The sequence below is a fragment of the Lagenorhynchus albirostris genome, chromosome 3 (assembly GCF_949774975.1).
Source record: "Lagenorhynchus albirostris chromosome 3, mLagAlb1.1, whole genome shotgun sequence".
Lineage (NCBI taxonomy): Eukaryota > Metazoa > Chordata > Mammalia > Artiodactyla > Delphinidae > Lagenorhynchus > Lagenorhynchus albirostris.
In genome coordinates, this window is record NC_083097.1 from 152,639,977 (window position 1) to 152,660,222 (window position 20,246).

Here is a 20,246-nt window from a genome sequence, read left to right on the forward strand (position 1 = left end):
ATCTCCACTTGGACGTCTCATGAGAATCTCTGAGTCACCGTGTCCCAACTGAATTCCCAGTCTTCTGCCAATTCCACCCTTGCTCATTAAAGGTACGCCATCCTGACAGTCACCCTAGCAAACACCTGGGAGATAATCCCAAACTCCATCATCTCCTTGTCCTGCAATCAGATCACCTGCCTCCTCTGAAAAACCCATCTCTCTTGCTCCAGGCCCATTATCAATCATTCCTCTCCTGGTTCTTGGTTCTCCAGCCTGGAGTATTACCCCTCCAGGCTACCTTCCATACTGTCACCCCGTAATCTTGGGATGCAGATCTGGCGAGTGCATTCTGTGATTAAAGCCCTCCAGCGACCACCCCACCCCCCTGCAGCTGCAGGATCAAGTCAAAGCCCAAGAGGCCCTTCCCTCACCACCACTATCTCTCCTACCTCTCTTGGGTTTGAGCTCTGGCTTCACAAAGGTGCTGTGGACGTGCTATTCCTGCTGCCAGGAGGGCCCTCCTGATGAATCTGTACTCACCCCCTACAACTCAGCTCCCAAGGCAGCCTCGTTGTACAGCCATTTCCAGCATGCCCAGGCAGGACGGGGGGCTTCCCTCATCCCAGCACTTGTCACACACTAACGTGCTTGTCCAGTTTTGTGTCAGTCTCTCCACTGGACTGAGTTTCTCCAGGGTGAGAACTTAACTGCATCATATTTTAGCGCCCAGTATTTGCAGAAGTGTTTGCTGAATGAATACCTGACTGAAGCAAGTCCTGGGCTTTGAGGAATCCAGCAAGCGGCTTCTGACGCTATGACTTGTTTTTCCTCCAATCACTGGCCCCCAGGCTCCCTCACCCTGATGCCTCCCAAACTTATTCAGACCTTCCCAGAGCAGAGAGCCGCCAGCACCATTCATGCCCCTAAAGTCCTGGGGGTTGGGGCGAGGGATTCCTCGGGGAGAAGAGGTGGTAGAGCTGGGCTCCCACCACACCCACCTTCTTTTTCAGTTTGTGCCGGGCCCGCTTGGCGGCCCTGGCGCTGTTGGGGACTTTGGGCTCCGTGCTGTTGATGAATTCCAGCAGCTCATCCACATCTCGGTGGTCCACGGCAGGCTCCCCAGGGATCCCGCCCAGGGCGCCCCCCTTCATGGGCAGCTCCTCTTTCCGCCTGGTCAGCCTTGAGCGGAGCTTCTCTCGGATCTCGGTATAATTCCGACTCGTCGGGGCAGCGGGTGGCTGGGGGAGGGGGAGGTGCTGACGTTACACCCTGGGCCTGTGAAGCCCGTAGCACTCCCACCCGCCGGCACCAAACGTGGTGAGAAGCGAGACAACTGTTCTTTCTACCACAGCCACTAAGGCCAAATGGCTTCACCCTCAGCCAGGCCCGGAGCCAAGGCAGTGGTGGGTGGAGGGAGTGAGAAGTACGCAGCAGTGTTGGGAGCACAGTAACTTGGGAGCCAAGAAAGCAGGTTTGAGCCCAGGCTTTGTCACTCAGAAGCTGTATGACCTTGGGCAGGTTCACTGAGCCTTTGTGAGCCTCAATTTTGTCATCTCTAAAATGAGGATAACAACCGCTAGCTCAAAGGTGACTAGCCATGTAATTACTTTCATTTCTTCTGTCCTCAACTGCTCTCCCTTAGCCAGCAGCCCTTCCCTCTTCACCTTATGAGACTTTTGAACTGCTTTCTCCCCGTCCAGAGACAGCATGTACTCTGCTCTGAGCCTCCTTCCTGGCACCACCTGTGTTCACTACCTGTCCCTCGGCTGGCTCTCACACTGGGGACTGAGAGCTTTTGCTTCCACTCTGCCTTCATCATGCACAAGCTTTCACTTCTCTGTGATTACACACGTATACATACTCATCAGAATCATAGCTTTCCTCTGCCACCTCCTTTCTTTTTGCCTAAGGAACAAAAGTGAATCTTAAGAGAAACCATGAGAAGAGCAAAGGCAGCAAAATGTTGAGAAATCTCTACCTCACCAATGTGCTGTGAGGATCAAGCGAGTGGACGCTGGTGGGAGGACTCACAGGGTCCAAGCACAATTATTAGCCCCATGAGCAAGGGGGCCTTGGGGAGAGCAGGGTGCTCCTCTGGCTCCCCTCGGCTGGCCACAAGCCCGCTCTGGCCTGGGCGGGGCTCACTCACCACATTGTGGCCGAAGAACTCACAGTAGCAGCAGTCACAGAACTTCCCATCTCTCTGGTGGGTGGAGGATGAGGTGCAGGAGCTACGCTCTGAGCTGCTGTCCTCTTCCTCGCCCAGCCCCTCGTCTGCCTCGCAGGGCTGGGGTAGCTGGCAGGTCAGGCCACTATGGGTAAACTTGTGCCCCTTGCACCCAGGGTCCCTGCTGATGGGGAAGAAAGACAGGCCCAAAGGTGAGGAAGGGAAGGGCAGGAGCAGGCCACAAGGAGCCCAGGAAGCATCCCCACCATCACCTTCAACTGCCTCATCCCACAAAAGCCAAGGCAGTCAGACCAAATCAGAACCTCACAAAAACAGGGCAAACACTCTCTCTGTCCCTCAAGGCCCAGCTCAATGGCGCTATTCTGGAAAGGTTCCCTGTGCCTCCTGCCCACGCCTACCATGTGAGCCTCCTGGACTCTGAGGACACCAGGTATACCTCTATCCTACAATCACGCTTTATAGCAATGGTCTGTTTACCCATCTTTCTTTCAGATCAGATTGTGTATTCCTCAAGAATAGGGACTATGCCACTTCTATTTTTGGGCCCCAGTGTGTAGCATAACAACCTTGTACACAGTAGGTGCTCAGTAAGTATGTGTCTGAACAGATTAGTGGACTGATGGCTCCCTGGAACATCCAAAGGAGGTCAATGTCCTTTTACTAAGGCCCTTTTTTCCCCATTTTGTTTGTTTTTGGCCATGCCACGCGGCTTGTGGGATCTTAGTTCCCTGACCAGGAACTGAACCTGGGACCCTGGCAGTGCAAGTGCCGAGTCCTAACCACTGGACCACCAGGGAATTCCCTCTAAGGTTCTTATGATTGAGTCTGAATCACTGGACAGAGCTGCCTTAGCCATGGGGCCTTGAAGTTAAGAAAGCAAATGTGCCTTGTGGGCCACAGACTCTAAGAGCTACTATTTGCGCCAGATACTGTATACAGCATATTATTTCTAACAATCCCCCAAATCCTGCAAAATAGGTGCTGCCATCCCCACATTGCAGTGGAGGAGGTCGAGGCTCAGAGTGCTTCACTGCTTTGCCCAAGGATCAGCTAGGACTCAGTCTGTGTACACAGCTCATGCTCTCTCACTGCACTGCTCTGCCTGTGGATTTCTGGAAGCACCCTGTAATATAGACTATTTTCCCAGGGTAAGGAAGAGACAGGCCTGCAAGGTCCCAGAATTGGAGCCAGAAGAGTCAGAGCCCTGGGTTGGCCATCAGCAGTAGGAGTGCCCCAGGGCTAGGGCCAAGGGAGGCAGGAGGAAGGGTGGGGCAAGGAGCAGGGGTGGGTCAACAGTCCTACTCAGCCTTGAAGCAGTTACAGAAGACGGACCAACCATTGCCCTTCTGCTTCCCATTAGAATGTGGGAGTAAAATCTTTGAGGGGGGGGATGAAACAGGAGGGAAAGGGGCAGGGCACAGCCTTTGAAAGAATGACATAGCCCAAGGACATGACATAAACTGATTAGAATCAAATGGGTCCAAGATGGCACACTAGTTAACTTCCACTAGACCTTGAGCCTCTGTATATGCTTACTGTAACACATCAGCAAGCTAAATGACACACCCACAGGCACCATAACAGTTCCAAGATGGACCAAAAGGATCAAAAAGTGGGCTCTGGCCCAATTCCTGGAAATCCCCGCCCCTTCCCAGAAGAGCTGGAACACTCCTCCCACTCATTAGCCTATGAAATTACCCACCCCTATAAAAACTGACAACCCCCATACTCTGGGGCCTTTCTCACCTTCTGAGATGGGAGAAGGTGAGGGAGGTTCCACGGGGAAGGAATCATCATCAAGGTGCTTAGAGGACTTTCCTGGCAGTCCTGTGCTTAAGACCCGAGCTTCCACTACAGGGGGCATGGGTTCAATCCCTAGTAAGGGAATTAAGATCCCACATGCCACCAAGCATGGCCAAAAATCACACACATGTGATTTACAATATAAAAAGATAAATCTATCTTCTCCAAAAAATTGTATCTTTCATATATATATTAATATAAACTTTCTCAGTACTTAAGAGTTACTTCTAGGAATCTATCTTAAGGACAGAACTCCTGACTAAAACAGATTTGTGTGCAAGGATGCTTATTACAGCCTAGTCTATAACAGTTAAAAACTAGAAATGCCTAAATATCCAGGAATAGGGGAATGATAAACTATGCGAGAGCTGTACAATTAGACACTATATGGCCACTGAAAAGTTTTCTGAAGAATTTTAACTGGGGAAATGATCATGGTATACTGTTAAAAAATAAACACACAAAAATATATAGAATGTGGACCTCGTTTTGTTATTTATATATATTATTTATATATAGAAACATCACGGGACTTCCCTAGTGGTCCAGTAGCTAAGACTCCGCACTCCCAATGCAGGGGGCCTGGGTTCGAATCCTGGTCAGGGAACTAGATCCCACATGCCACAACTAAGAGTTCACATGCTGCAATTAAAGACCCTGCATGCCACAACTAAAGATCTCGCATGCTGCAACTAAGACTCAGCGAAGCCAAATACATAAAAAAATATTAAAAAAAAAAGAACATCAAGAAAAAATGTACTGCAGTGTTAAAGTTTAGGTTGCCAGGAATTTTATACATTTCTAAATTTTTCCAAGTTTTTAAATAATAAACACATATTTCTTTTATAATTGAACAAACTATGGAAAAAACATAAACACATTAATTTCTATCCCAAAGGTACCCTTTGCAAAGTTTCCCAAAACTCTTTTAAGTTCAAGCTGTCAGGGAGTTTGCTCTTTGTGCCACTCACCTGTGAGTGCTAGTGAGCTGCTGAGAGCTGGGCGGTGGGAGGAGGGGCCCGCTGCAGTGCCCGCTGCAATGCCCACTACAGGGGTGGCTGCAACCCGAGAATGGTGGAGGCATCTTCAGGAGCGGCATGCTAGTGGAGGGAAGGTGGGGGCTCTGACATGGCCCTGGGGTGTGGGGGGCAGCAGCCATGGCAATAGGGCATTCTGAAACCTGGGCAGGGAAAGGTGCTGCCGGGGTGGTGGGCAGCAGGTGCGGGTGGGGTGGTGAGCCAAAGGATCCGGGGTGAGATGGGATCAGCAGCGCTGGCTGGGGGTGGTGGCCGGTGGGGCTGTTAGGTGGAGCAGTGAGGTCTGAGTGCCGGTGGTGCTCCAAGATGGGGAAAACCTCACCTGTGGGCGGACGGGGGAGAGAGGTGTCAGTGGGAGCCCAGATCTTGGGAAGGAAGCCCAATGACTCGTTGCTGCAGCATCCTGCTTACTGTGACCATAGGGAACATGCCTGGGAACAGCCTTTCAGCATGGTGGACTTGTGAGCTTTCGGAAAAGCCCAGCAGTAGCTTGGGCTGGAGAGATTTCTCTTTAGGCAGCAGCTGGACAGGCTGAAGTCCAGGCCTGAGAGAGAAGGCACCAGGAATGCCAGCCCCATGCAAGGCCACAACACCTCTGCTGGCATAAACAGGGGATACATGTTCTGTCTCTCAGTGCCTCTTTAGGACCTGCCTGTCAACAGGCATTCCTCAGGCCCAGGGCAGGATCTACAGAAGCCAGTGGAGCAGCAGGTTGAGGCTCTGCCTCTGGACTGAGGCAGCCAGGGTATGCCAGACTCCCGGGTGGCCCCAGATTTCAGAGGACAAGTGGGAAAAGACTTTGATGACTCTCTCTGGCTTATGCACCAAAATAACTGGAATTATGCATTACTCAACTCACAATTCTGGGGGCAGCACCCCTTTGAAGAATTCAGGTCCTCCATTTAGAAGCAGACAGTAATTCATATTTACACAGTACGTCAAAAACCCAAGATTTTTTCTTTGGGTCACTAAGTGTTATCTCAGGGTCTAGAAAAGGCTTACAAAGCTGCAAAACTGGCTAATAATCAAGGCAGCTCACACTGCCTATCTCTTGCGGATGGAAGTGCAGTGCTTTTATAAAAGCACCCATGCCCTAGATGGAGAAAAGGAGGCACCCAGGCCCTCTGTGCTGCTGCAGGAGTCAGGTGATCTGATTCCTAATTCCCTAAAGGCCCTTTCAGACTTCACTTTCTGTTCAGCCAGTGCTTACCAGGTCCCCTCTTGGATCCAATGGGAACAGCTATCAGAGCCAGTCCTGGGGAAAGGATTCCCACCAAGACAGTCAAGGGCTAGATTCCCTGCTTGGCTTCCACCAGAACAGCTCCACTTTTACTTATTGGGTTGGCCAAAAGAGTTTGTTCAGGTTTTTCCATAAGATGTTATGGAAAAACCCAAACGAACTTTTCGGCCAGCTCAATATTTTAATAACCGATCTTCTGATTGTTTGAACAAGCAGTTAGGAAAACAGAGCTCTCTCCACTTATGGGGCCTGGCTGTCTTCCGAGCTTGAAGACTCACCAGGGATGGAAGGAGGACTCCCGAGAGAGCTGCCTGGCATGGCCCCACTGGAGTGCGGGGAGTTCCAGAGGCCCGAGAGCTTATGTGCTGACAGGAACGAGCTGGGATCCCAGTCCCCTGAGTTCCCATGGCAGGAGGACGACGAGGATGAGGACGATGAAGAGGAGGACGAAGAGGAATGAGAGTCACCCCCACAAGACTGCGATTCGCAGGATGTGTGTGACAAGGAGATCTGGGGAAGGGGGAAGAAAAAGGCTCATGGTAAAAGGGGAAACATCAGAGCTAACCCTCTGCTGCCTCAGCTTCCCCAGGGACACCTCCTCCTCCAGGCCCCCGTGCCATGGCCAAAGCACGGTTCCCACAACTAAAGGTTCAAGGGCAAATGCGGGCCAGGCCTTTGCCAAGAGGGGCTGTGGTGCTCCCAGTGAAGTATGTGGATATGATGAGAGAGATTCTGGTAATGGCAGAGACTGCCTGTTAACTGTGTGCCTTTGGGGAGTCCTGAGAGCTGGCAAGGAGAGGAACAGTCTTTAAATTAGGAGTCCTGAAGCTGAACTGATTCTGGGTAAAAGAGAGGGGCTGGGGGGAATAAGAAACAAGGAGTCGGACCTCTGTGATTCAGGAGATAGCACTTGGACAGCTTCTAGGCATCTTGGAAGCCTTCTAATGGAAGCACATTGCAGACCCTCAAACTGACCTTTGCCCTCCATATCATATTGGTTGGCTTTTGAGCTGCCAGAGAGCTGAAGGCAGCACAGTCACAGGGAAGGGTCAGGATCTCAATCTACCAGTACATCTGAGCCGGCCCTCACACTGTGCACTGTCCCCAGGGGCTGGTGGGCTGCCTGAAACCTCTCTTTTCTTCCCCCAAATGTGAACCCAAGCTGCTAATGCTGTGTGGATGCAGCCCAGCAGCCTCTTGGCACTTGGGCATAGGTGCTGCCTGAGGAGAGCCACCTGAGAGGACAAGGCAGCAACGGCTCAGCAGCCTGACTTCTTTGGGCAGGCAGCGCTCCTGCATTCAGGGACCCCTTCTCAGCGGTTACCTACCGCCACTGCATGTTCTCGACCTGTCTGCCTTTCATCTTCCTCCATGCTCTTTCGGCAACTCTGGCAGACCCATAGAGGCATCTCGCCTAGGAGATTCTTGACGAGCTTTGGCATGAAGTCAGGGGGCAGCTTCTCACCCTGCAACACCAGTCCATTTTGGGAAGGGCCTTCTTCCCAGCCTTTGCGTTCCCGGTGACACAGCAGGCAGCAAGTCTGCACAGACTGGCTGGAGGTGGGGGGAACCTGTCCAACAGACAGAAACAGGGTTTCCCAGAAGGGGAAGGGCTCTGCTTAGAAATAATATTAACAATACTAATGACATCACTTATTACGTGCCAGGCACTGGGTTAGGCACTTTATTTAACAAATTTTAGTCCTTGTAACAGCTCTGCAAACTAGGTGTTATCATTCTTCTCTTTTTTTTAAAAGAAGAAACAAATTTCAAGAAGTTAAATAAGTTGCCCAAGGTTATAGAGTTAGTGAGTGGTTGAACTAGGATTTGAACCCTAGTGAGGCTGACTCCAAAGCTCATGCTCAAATGCCCTAATGCCCCGATGTCCCCAAATTTTGAAGGTTAATGAGAAGATGGCCCTTCCTTCTCTGGCATGTCTGGGAGACGCCACAAACCTTGGGAGTCTGTGAAGTCTACAGACCAATCCCCACCTGAAAGAAAAAATGTTTCAGTTAATGCAGTTTGGGGGAACATGTGGGTTTCCTGAAGAGCTGCACAATTCCATTAGGATCACAGCAGCATTTTGGAGGAGCCAGTCAAAGAGTTATCAACTCAGGTGAAAACTGAGTTGGAGTGTAAGGCAAATCCTGGTGCTTCTGAGAGGCAGTGAGGTATGGTGAAAAAACCCTGGGCTTCGGGGGTCAGACTGACACACATTCTAATCCTTCCCTGACCACAAATTAGCTGGGTGACCTTGAGCAAGTTATTGAACTTCCTGAGCTCTGACTTCCTACCTACCTTGCAGAGTTGTGAGGGTTCGTGCCTAGATAGGGAAAGTGCCTAGCCCTGTGTGTGCCGATAGCATGGTCCCAGTACACGGTAATTATTATTTGGATTTTGTTTTTCCCTTCTAGGACAAACTTTACCTAGAAATATAAGTCTACAGGTTTTCTGTCACATTGAGGGGTACTGACTGGGAGACTGATTGTGTCTAATGACCCCAATTAATGGCTTTCCTATATCCTGCAACTTTGTACTATAGTCCCTTCTCACTCTGACAGTCACGTCACTTTCTTCAGCCAACGGGATGTTAGCAAACATGCTGCCAGCATAAGCTTGAAAAGTGTGTATGCATTTCTACTTGCCTCCTTGCATGGCTGGGCTTGCTCGCTCTCGCACCCGTCATGCCATGTAAGCATGACCAGGCTAGCTGCTGGAGGGATGTGAGAGACATGTGGGGAAAACTGAGTCTTCCCAGCTGATTGGCCAGCAGATCAGATACACGAGTGAGCACAGCTGAGATCAGCCAAGTAGGCCGCGATCAGCAGAAACACCCAGTCAACCCAGAGACTCATGACAAATAATAAATAGTATTGTTTTAACCCACTAAGTTTTGGGGTGGTTTGTTACACACAGTAGTTAACTGATATACCTTCCAAACTTACCCACCACTAGGTAACAGGTATTTGCAGAGGCCTAAGCAAAGGAATTAATAAGAGTATTATTTTCATCCTACCAATAAAATAAATGGCATCATGTTTTTCGAATAAAATCACCTTCTCACAATAAGTTGGCATCAGGGTATCCTTAAATCTGTAATGTTACAATTACACTGACCTGGGTCCCTGGTTTCTAGAAAAAGAAAGGAATCAAACAGTAGTACCAGAAGCATACTGAAACATTTACAGAAGTACAAGGACCTTGGAAAAGAGTACCAGAGAGAGAGAGAAAGAAAGGAATCTTACATATGGAACTCATGTGAGATGCTGCCTAAACAGTCCGTGCCAAGGGGACATTTCAGTGAGCAAGTCGGCTGCTTAATGGCAGTTGCAAAAGAATATAGGCTTCTAGAACCCACTGGTGATGAGTATCTCATGGAAAGAGTGGAAGGCTGATGGAGAAGGATGGTGTTCAGATAAGTTATGGCAAGAGAAGCCTTTCTGAGATGTGTACCCAGGAAACTTTCCATAGCTACAAAATGCCACAGTAACTCCAGAAGGAGGAGATGAGGTCAATGCCCAAGTCCCTTTCCCTGTGAGAAATAGAAAAGTAACCATATTTTTAAGGCAAACACCAGGACATGTAATTTTACTACAATGGAGTTTCATTTCATTTCAGTGTTAGGTTCTATAGTTATTACATAAGATGAAAATCTTGTATGAGTAAAATTATTCTCGAAATTTTTTATATGGCCTGTAAGGTACAGTATATATGGTTTTGTAGGTACAACCAAGAATTCAAATGTATAATGTAAATGACAAGGTGTAATAAGTGATTTTTTGTTTTCTTTTAAAAGTGAAAACAGAATTCTTATAAATTAAATATGTAATCAATGTGACTGTACTTAGTGCCAAAGTACTTGTGGGAGGTGCTGGGGTGTAGCAGAAACAACATTCACTTTGGCATTAATCCTGGGCCTCCATCACTTACCAGCTGTATAATGCTGGGCAAGTTCTACTTATTCTACGTCTCTCCATCTATAAAATGGGATTAAGTCCTGACTTGCAGAGTTGGCTGTGAGCATTGTGATAAAGCACCTAGTGCCAGGCATATATGTTGCTCAACATATGGCACTAATTATGAACATGATGGGGGCAATGGGAAACAGTATTTAAAATCAGGATTACGATTGAAAATATAGAATATACAATCACTGTATTTTAAGAGAATGCAAGAGTCTCTCACATGCAATGAACTGAAGGTGATTTTTAGGCATCTTAATCTGTCCTCACTCCATGAAGTCATTCCTTAAGTTCCCCAAATACTCCCTGTACTCTTATGTCATGCCTTTGCTAAAGGGGATCCTCTGCCTAAAACCCCCTTCCTCCCCACATTTACCACTAAGTAGAAGGGCAAGGCTTAAATAAGGCCCAGCTTAGATCCAATCTCACCCAAGCTTTCCTAGAGACTCCCTCTTATAATTCACCTCTCCTTCCCATATCCCCATAGCACATTGTGCCTTTGTTACAACATCTGTGCCTTCCACTTAACTTATTTATCTGTCCCTTCTACTAGATTGTGCTCTTAGAAGGCAAGTACCAGATCTGATTCTTGTCTGGATCCCTCACAGTACAGCACAGGGCACAGGCTCAGCTGGGCACATAGTGGCTAAATCAGATTTGTTAAGTGTCCCCATGGCAATACAGCTGGCAGGCAGTTTGGTGAGACATTGCTTGAAATTACTGTTTCCCACATAAAAAGGCCATCTCCCCACCCTGGACCTCCACCCAAATGGTTACAATCTCAAGTGTGGAAGAGTGGAAGATTGCATTCCTTGGGGATTACAATGAGATTCCACATTCATGGAAATAACATGACTTTCCCTAGAGCCAAAATGGTACACATGATAAATAAGAATAGCCATCAATGGAAGTGAATTTACAGGGCAGGCTCTTTCTGGTTAAAGGAAGAAACACAGGGCCTGGAAAGCTAATTAAGTACAATCTGAAGCAGGGATATACCACCTACATTGCATAAGGTTGCCCAGAGGATTAAGTGACATTAGAGATGCAAAGCACTTAGCTCAAGGGATCCATACAGGAGGTATTCAATCTATCATCTATGCCCCTTGGCTGGTCTGTTCTTAATAAGTCTACACTGGAAACTAGCTTATCCACTGTCTTGAGTTTGGTATACTAGATTCTTTCTTTCTAGGCCCAGGTAGTTCTGGGGGCCACCCTCAGAGCTGTCTTAACTCTAATCTTTGGTGCCTGCCCCTGGGTAAAACTCCCAGTGGAGCCTGGGGACTTTTCCCTCTGACATTTTCATCTCTACTTTAATTGCCAGAGGGTTGTTTGAATTCCAGTCCCTGGAGATATTATATACAGTTAATACTACCAGATTTTTCAAATTTTTGCTTTGGCAGAGAAAAGCTCTTGGTTCACAGTTCCCTTTGACTGCAATCTCCTGCCATTTTCCAAATTCCTGGCAATCATGACTTCTTATCCTCTGTAGTCAATTCAGGCTTTCAACTAGCTGTTCTCAAGCTGTACTTTTTAGCACCTGGCACAGTATTCCCACATGAATAACATAATCAATAAATGTTTATCGAATGAATGAAAATTCCAACCATGTTTCTTCATCATAAAGGCTGATGGAACTGATTCTTAAATCCAGAAACCCTGGGCAACAGCTAACTATTACTTCTTACCTCAGTTTAAATTCAGAGCCTCTCCAGATTCCAGTCTAGCCTTAGGTAAAACATGGAGGAGAAAAAGGAAAGGTTCTAGTGGTTCTCTAGATTTGGGATCTGCTCAAAAAAGCTCCAAGATAATTCTGCTTCATTCTCTGAGCAAACCCCAAATCTCTGGACAGTGTGGGGTTACTCACACAGGGGATCAGTGTTGTAGCACGCACAACCCCAGAGCAGTCAATGAGCCAGGGGAACCCTAGACTGTTGCCACTCTCAGCCCAGGAGGCTGGCATGTGCAGCCATTAAAACCAGTGCCTGCTCCCTCGCCTGGCCAGGCCCAAGACTTTTCTTCTTTGTCTGAGAAGCATTATGCTAAGACATTCTACTTTTCCTGTGAAAAAAGAGATAAAATCAAAGAAAGGGGAAGACAGTTTTTTCATGGAACACCATTTTTACTTCAAAGAATGACTGACAAACTATGGTTATTCAAACCTGGGTTACTGGCAGACATTTTCTCAAAAAATGACCAAAACGAGCCTGTCACTTCAAGGAAAACAACTCTGTATTTATGGTCAATGATAAAATTCAAGTTTTAGGAGAAAATTAGAATTTTGGAAAAGTTGTATCCACAACAATGAGCTTGACAGCTTCCCAATACTTAAAGACTTTATGATGAAATTGATGGTGATATTAACAAATGTTATCTTTTGATATTATAAAATGAAACAGGAAAACATTTGGAAGATCTACATAACTCAGTGAACCTACTTTCCAAATGATCAAAACATAATGTTACAGAATCATGCACTGGTATAAAGTCCACTCAAAGTGTCAGGTGAACCAACAGATTTTTTTTTTTTTTGAACCAACAGATTTTAATGTAAATGAGTATAAAGACTTTATTGATATGGTCTCAGATTCCATATTGCAAAGAAGAATACCAACAATCGTCTGGACAGGCTATCAAAATACTTTTCTCTTTCCAACTATGTATCTGTGTGAGGTTGAATTTTTTTTTTTAACATACTTCAATCAAAATGTATTGCAACAGACTGAATACAGAAGCATATATGAGAATCTAACTTCTTTCTATTAAGGTAGACATAAATTTGCAAAAGTGAAAACAAGACCATTTTTCTAATTTGTTTGGAAAATTATTATTTTTAATTTAGAAGTTGTTATTTATGTTAATGTGATAGGTTTAATATTGTTATTCTGCAATGAATTAGTAACTAAATATTTTTAAACTTTCTCAGTTTTAATACTTAATTTGGTAAATATCAATAGTTTAACCAACAAAAGCTCTTTCGGGTCCTCAAAATGTAAAAGGGTCCCAAGACCAAACCCTTTGAGAACTGCTGATGTAAAGCATCTAACAGTGCCTGTCACCCAGTGAGTACACTATAAGCAATAGTGATTATTAACAACCATATAGCAGTTCATGGCATATCTGGATAGCTCTTTGGGGGCATGAGTAAACTTTGCACTTCAGACTTTCTGGCCACAACTTGGGAATTATGTGTCACTAGGCCAGATGGCTGTCAAGGACTGCTCTTGAAGCTGGATCTAATTTCCAGAACCAAACCTGCTCTCATTCCTTTCATGGATTCTTTTTACTCCCAAGAGTTTGTGTATGTTTGAGAGGATTCCCCCAAGACACATGCTGTATCTAACCAGCAGCCCTGCAATAGTTTCCAAATTCTATTCTGAAGTGGCCCAGTAGAGCACTCTACTCTCAAGTCACCCAACTCCAAAAGCCTCCTTGTCACTGAGGCAGGCAGAGGACAACAGTTAAAATTCCCTTCCAAAAGCAGAGAAAATGATTAATCTCCAGCCTAGAAAACCTTATCAGCCCAGTCATTACCACTAACTCTTCCGTTCACCCATTCATTCCCTCATTCAACAAACATTCTCAGGGCCCCTACCTGGTGCCAACCATTGTGCTAGGTGCTGTGAACCAGAGTTCCTGCCTTAAGAACACATGCATAAACCAGGCAGGTTCATGCACGGGGTTGTCAATGCTCCCAAACTCCCAGGATGCCTCATATTCATTTTGGAGAATCAGGCAGGAACACATTAAAATAACATACAATTATAATAAACAAAATAATACATAAATTAAAAACTGATTAGGACATTGGGCTTCTCTACTTAATATAAGCTTATTATGTGCCTTCTCACATACCTATCCAGTTTGAGGATCTCTTTCCTTCACCTCCTCTTTCCTACCTTAGTCTCTCTTTGATCTCTAGGCTCCTTTCTGGTGGAGCTCGCTACCAGGGCACCCTTTGGCCCCTGGCATTTATAACTTGGCCCCAGCTGACCTCTCCATACTCCATTTCCACGCTTAACACCTGAGAGCCATAGGTTCTATTCATACTGTTCCTCAGATACACCTTGCCCCTTCAAACCCCAGCACCTCAGCTTTACTCCTCAGGAAATTCCTACTTATCCCCTAAAATCTTGGTCAAAGGTCGTTGAAGCTTTTGCTGGACCAGGCTGAGTAGAATTATTTCAGTATAGCACCTATCACATTGTGCCATAGACATATCTTCTGCCTACTCCAAATCCTGGTAGAATGGGAGCTCTTTGGGGGCAGGGAGTAGACTGCGGCCATTTAAGTGTATCCAGGAACTAGGCTTGGCTTGGGTCTGGCACATAGTAGGCATTCACTGAATAAATGAACGAATCCTTAAAGCCCATCTGGCTCATGTCTCAGCTGCTCTACACAAAGGATAGAAACTAAAACACAGCCAAACCAGCCCCTTTCCCGACATACCATGTTGAAAAGGCATGGCTGCGTCACTCCAGGCCACTAATGGGTAAGAATCTCAGACCATTCTACTGCTGGCCATCAGAGGTGTAGTTAATTCTTAGGGAGCTGATACAACCTCAGTGCCCTGGAGCTTTCACCCGAACTCCCACTCAGGCTGTTGGCTCAGGTCCTTCCAAGAGGTAGGACAATAGTTTCACAACATAAAGCCATTTTGCGGAGAATTCTCTTCGGTTGTACAAGCTGAGTCAAGGATAGGGCAGTGAGTCTTTCTGACCCCAGGGGCCCTCTACCCGCCAAGGCTAGTTCATCTGTCAAACCTGCCTCCTGGGTGTGATCAGCCACAGGAAGGCCTAAGCTGCTTCTTATTTACCTGGAACCTTGGGCAAACCTTATTACCGACTACTCTGTAATGGCAACACAGAGTTCTCATGGGTGGAAGAGTATGAACTTTGGAGACAGACTGTTGTGAGTTCAAATCCCAGTTCTGCCATTTTCAGTATGATCTTGGATTATTACTGAATTTCTTTGAGCCTCAATTTCCTCATTTATGAAATGAGAATAAAACCATACTTCACAGAGTGGTGAGGACAGAAGGAAATAAATTATATAAAGTACCTGGCCTGGGCCTGGCACACAGTAGGTGCTCAATACCCGTTAGTTTCTTTCCTCTTCTGTCCTGGAAGAAATGACAGGGAAACTTACTAAGTGAGACTTGCCCAATCCAAAGTTATTACTTGAAGCACAGGACAGAAGACTAGACAGGTGACCTTCAAGGTCTCTTTGACCCCCGCCCCCCCCCCCCCCAGCCCACATTCTCTGGCTGCAACTTCCTAATAAGAACCTTCAATATTTCCGGGCCCTTCTTTCTGCCTTAGTTTCCCTATATCTATTCACTTCAGAATGGAGGGGGAAACCACAAAGGGATCTGGATAGCTAAGAGCCTTGGGTAGGAAATAAAGGACAGGTGGCCTATAGGACTGCACCATGTTCATCCACCTAGAGTCTGAAGGATGAGGGTGGGAACATGGGCACAGAACTGAAGGGTGCAAACACTGGGCCTTTCCCGGGACACAAGCATGCCTCTCCTCAGTCCTTCTCTGCTCTGCATATTCTGCCACGAAGAACCATTAACCACTCCTTCCCACAATATCCATTCCCCTTCTCCAATACATAAGCACTCACATCTTCACTCACACTGTTCCCTCTGCCTCTTCCTTTTTAGGCTCAATTTGGGTGTTACATTCTCCTAAGTCCACAGGCAAAATAAACTGTGCTTTGCTCTGGGATGCCCTAACACTTTTTTACATGTCTCTTGTAGAGGGCTTATCACATGTATCATGATTATTAAAATCTGTCTTCTCCACAGAAGACAGCTTTTCAAGGGCAGGGCCTGTGTCTCATGAATCAGTGCATCCCAATCATTCAGTAGAGGTGGCAGCACGTGTTTCCATACACGAAGAAAGATTAGCAGTTGGAGAATATGGGCAACAACTGGAGAACTAGGAAAAGTTTGTTTTTTTAAAAAAACTAAGGCTGTTTCTTCTCCTGCTTATGGAAAAGCTCTCTCCTCCCCCAGGAAGCCCCATTCTTTAAAGAATAGCCTAGGCCTCCGCAAAGATCCCCATGGCACCCTCAGTTCAGCAATTCCCAGACCCAGCCACACATCAGAATCACCTGGGGCAATTTAATAACAATAGATGCTGGGCTTCAGACCTAAAGACTCTAGGTCTGGGATACGGTCCAGCAAAGCACAAGGGATCTGATTATTAGTTAGGCTGGGGTTGAGGGAGAGGTAGAGGTAGAATCAAGCAATCACAGCTGCCTCTCCCACTGAGAATTACTTCCATGCTATCAGAGAGAATTTAATGAAGCACATCACATTCACTTTCCTACTTAAAACCTTTCATTGATTCCTCATTGCCTACAGGATAAAGCCCAAACCTTTTGGTTTTCAAGAACCTGCTAAACTCTCCAGCCAGACCTCTCACCACTCTCCATAAGCTGGGCAGTTCTGGCCTCTGGGTCTTTGTCTATGCTGTTTGCTTTGGTTAGACACTTTCTCTCACCTTCTCTGGAGGACCTTCTACTTGACCTTGAAGCCTCAGCTCTGAGAAGCTTTTTCTAGGCTATCACGTCTGTGCATCCTCAGAACAAAGCATCTATAATAATCACAGCTACCACTTGTGCTCAGTGCTTGACATGCAGTACTTGCTGAACCCTAGTGTGAGCCCAGCATCACTGTCATTTTATACATTAAAAAAAAACTAAAAGGCTGAAATACTTCTAAAAGCATGTACTAGGATCTAGGATTTGACTCAACTCAGAGGAAGCGATGCTCTTCTAGCCTAACTGCAATTATTATATGTATGTTCTTTAGACCATGAGCCCCTGTGGGCAGGGACCATGTCTGATTCACTTCTGCATTCCCAGCTAGCCCAGGGCCTGGCACAGATCAGGTGTCCATTAGTGTTGGTAGAATAAATGAACGCCAGGTCAGGTGAGAGGAAGGCTGGGCATGGTGTGTGTGCAATGTGCCTGAATGAATGACTGCCAGCCTGGCCTAGCAGTGCGGGCAGATAAGAAAAAAGTGCTAGAAACCTAACATCTCTTTTATTATAATTTAGTTTAACAGCCATTCATTGAACACATAAGGACCATGCGTAATAAATACACCAGAAATGAATTAAAACATAGCCCATGCTCTCAAAAATTCTAGGTTTAGTAAGTAAAGGTGTTAGGACCTTAATAGTACATCTGATATCATTTATTAAGCTTATAGCTCTGGGACATTTTAAGGAAATTTTAAATTTTAATTATTATTATTTTTTTTTGCGCTGTACCGCATGGCATGTGGGATCTTAGTTCCCTGACTGGGAATTGAACCCATGCTCCCTGCATTGGAAGCTCGGAATCTTAACTGCTGGACCAACCAGGGAAGTCCGGAAATTTAAAATTTTAAAATCTTAGTAGGTAAGTCTTCATCTTCAAAAGACTTTCGGCATTTCTACATAGTGAATCTCTACTGGCTTACAAAGAACCAGAGGAGACAAGGATCTCTCCTCAGTACCATTTCTTCCTACCTGCAATGAAAATGGCTGGGTGGGCAGTGATTTTAAGGGGGAAGTCCCAGGGTATAGGGATTATCTCATTCATCTGTGTGCCCCGAATAAAGGCCTTGGCACAGAGATCGTTAATACTTGCTGAGTGGATTAAACATAATGAGATGATTTTAATAAAGATACTGGCTGATCATCTGCTCCAGTCCCATGAGGGAGCAGGTTTAACTCTGAGCAGCGGGGGAGCCAGGTCTCTAGAGTTCCTTTAAACTAGGCTGGGCAAAGTCCCAGGTGATGCTGTAGAGATGAGAAATGGGAAGGGCAGGATGAGCTCAACCCCCACCAAATGCCAGTTTACAGTCTAGCAAGTCTCCTGGGGGTTTACTGAGTGTGCACCTGGACTACAAGCTGAGTGGTCCAAGAGAACTAGAGACAGCCAGCAGAGCTGGCAGGTGAGAACACTCAGGCTTTGGATGGCCAAATGGCTCCCTGCCACACGTCACGTCCAATTCTAGCTCTGGCGTGAGGAGCACTAGGTGCTATGTGGGTTGCTCCACATTCTCTGGTGAAGCTCTAGAAGAGGCTTAAAGAAGGGAAGAAACATGCCCACAGCAACAAAGCTAAGAGAATGAGCAGGAAGCTCACCCCAAGTCTGCAACATTAAATACTATGTCTCACTGCCTCCTCCAGCTGCTTTGTAAGTTGGGTGTTTTTTTTTTTGATTTGCTAAGAAGGCTGTAACTGTTTTAGTCTTCTTGTGAAATAAATGAGGATTTGGGTTTTTAGTGAATGTATCAATGTAGTTTAGTGGCCTAATCAATTAGAAGTAAGGACTTTTGGGATTCCAATTAAGCTCAAAGTCCTGCATTTAAATGTGTACAGGTTATGAAAATGAGCAAAGGAAACTGGATGCAACCAGTGGCCTATAAGCCTTAACTCAGAGGAAGTAATGATCTTCTAAGCCTTACCGCAAACTACTATAAACCAAACTCATTTACTCATTTGGTCTCTAGACCAAATAAGCCCCTTGTGAGGAGGGACCACGGCTGATTCACTTCTGCATTTCCAGCTGGTCCAGGCCCTGGCACAGATCAGGTGTCCTTCATATGATAAAGAGGGCAGACACTTCTCAGAGACTGCAGATTACTGCCTCCTGGAAATGTGGGCCCAGGAGCACCAGATTTTAAGAGATGGCACAAATCCAGTTTTGCAGGAAACCTTTGATTTTTAAAAATACTGGCTCAAATCAAAACAAAAACAGAAACAAAACTACATGTGACTTGAGGCATTTAAACCTGTATGTGGACTGAAAGTGATCTCATTTGCCATCTTTGGCTTCGGTTTGGCATATGACACTGAATTTCACCTTACTTACCCACTCTAAGTATTTAAGATAGGGTTCTAAGTGGTGGTGGGAGCCAGTGATCCTCACCAAAGGTATGCCTGTGGGTAGAGCAATGACTGATCCCAATTCTTTCAGCAGGTGCTTTTCACCAAGGCACAAAGGCCTGCTTCTGGCACACAGAACCCCCTTCCCCAACAAAAATGGGGCACAATCAGAGGAGTTTGTCAGTTTGTTTCACCTATTGTGGCTAGAGTAAAAAAATGCCTTGTTAAATACCCCACAGTACACAGAGTGTCCTGTTTTTGGTGGTAGTGGGGGCACCTATAGTAGGAGTTATTTGGGCAAATATTTAGTTTCTCTGAGTTTCTGTTTCTTCATCTGAAAAACGGGGTTAATAGTATTTATATCCTTCAGTTCATTCATTAAAATTTGTTAACCACCAGGCATAGGGGTACAATGGTGACTGACTTGGTTCCTGCACTCTCAGAGTTTACATAGCAAAAGCAGACCAATAATTACACCAATAGCTAACTCATCACATTTGTGCTAAATGCTGAGAGAACACGGGTGGTGGGAAGGTATGTAAAGTGCCTAGTATGAATAAATGAATGAATTGGCAGGTCAAGCAGTGCAGTAGGTAGGAACCTACATGTTAAAGTTGTGTCCTATATAAAAACTAAATGGTTAAGCCATCAACCAAACTTTCTGGCCATGAATACTATAGGCTGGTTAAGTGGCAGGGGACCCTGAATGGGAAAGAGAAAAGACAACAGCTCCCTGGTTCTCTCCTCCCCCACTATCCCCTTCTGGAGAACAGCACTCCCAGGGGGCCCAGAGAAGGGAAAGAGAAAGCTAGAGGAGAAAGCAGCTTCAGGGTGGGATGTCAGACCAGGCAAGGGTGGGGTCCAACCTGAGGAGTCAAATCCTTTGGAACCAGTCTCAGCCCAGGGTAGGGGTGGGGATGAAGGTGGGGCTTCTGACACTCAATAAGTGGTGACATCTTCATTAATTAAAAATCTGATTGTGATCTGAGACACAAAGGAGACCAGTATCAAAACTGGGTTACAATAAGTACAGCTTCTCAACGGATTCATTCTCTCTCATTCACCTAGTTATTCCTACTCTGTGTCAGCAAGGCCCAGGGCTAGGTGTGGAGGACCAGAGATAGATGGCATGATCTGTGCCCT

The 20,246-nt window shown here is 46.2% G+C and overlaps 1 protein-coding gene and 1 non-coding gene across 12 annotated transcripts in view; both read right to left on the minus strand.

Moving 5' to 3' along the window:
- Positions 1 to 20,246, minus strand: part of FAM193B (family with sequence similarity 193 member B) — a 31,429-nt gene that overhangs the window by 9,675 nt on the left and 1,508 nt on the right. For 3 of the 11 annotated variants that reach the window (XR_009539709.1, XM_060144333.1, XM_060144334.1), the window contains exons 2-6: positions 7,579 to 7,821; positions 6,529 to 6,760; positions 4,945 to 5,332; positions 2,132 to 2,333; positions 981 to 1,220 (exon numbers count right to left, since the gene is read on the minus strand). Coding sequence is in view for 10 of the 11 variants with exons in the window: in XM_060144333.1 (XP_060000316.1) it covers positions 981 to 1,220; positions 2,132 to 2,333; positions 4,945 to 5,332; positions 6,529 to 6,760; positions 7,579 to 7,821 (1,305 nt within the window). In the remaining variant the exon portion in view is untranslated. Of the gene's footprint in view, positions 1 to 980; positions 1,221 to 2,131; positions 2,334 to 4,944; positions 5,333 to 6,528; positions 6,761 to 7,578; positions 7,822 to 15,273; positions 15,335 to 19,969; positions 20,088 to 20,246 lie in introns of those variants that run through there. The other 8 variants (XM_060144338.1, XM_060144340.1, XM_060144337.1 and 5 more) reach the window with 8 other exon arrangements.
- On the minus strand, positions 2,895 to 2,967 carry TRNAA-UGC (transfer RNA alanine (anticodon UGC)). Its single transcript has one exon. It is a non-coding gene; the product is annotated as a tRNA-Ala (tRNA).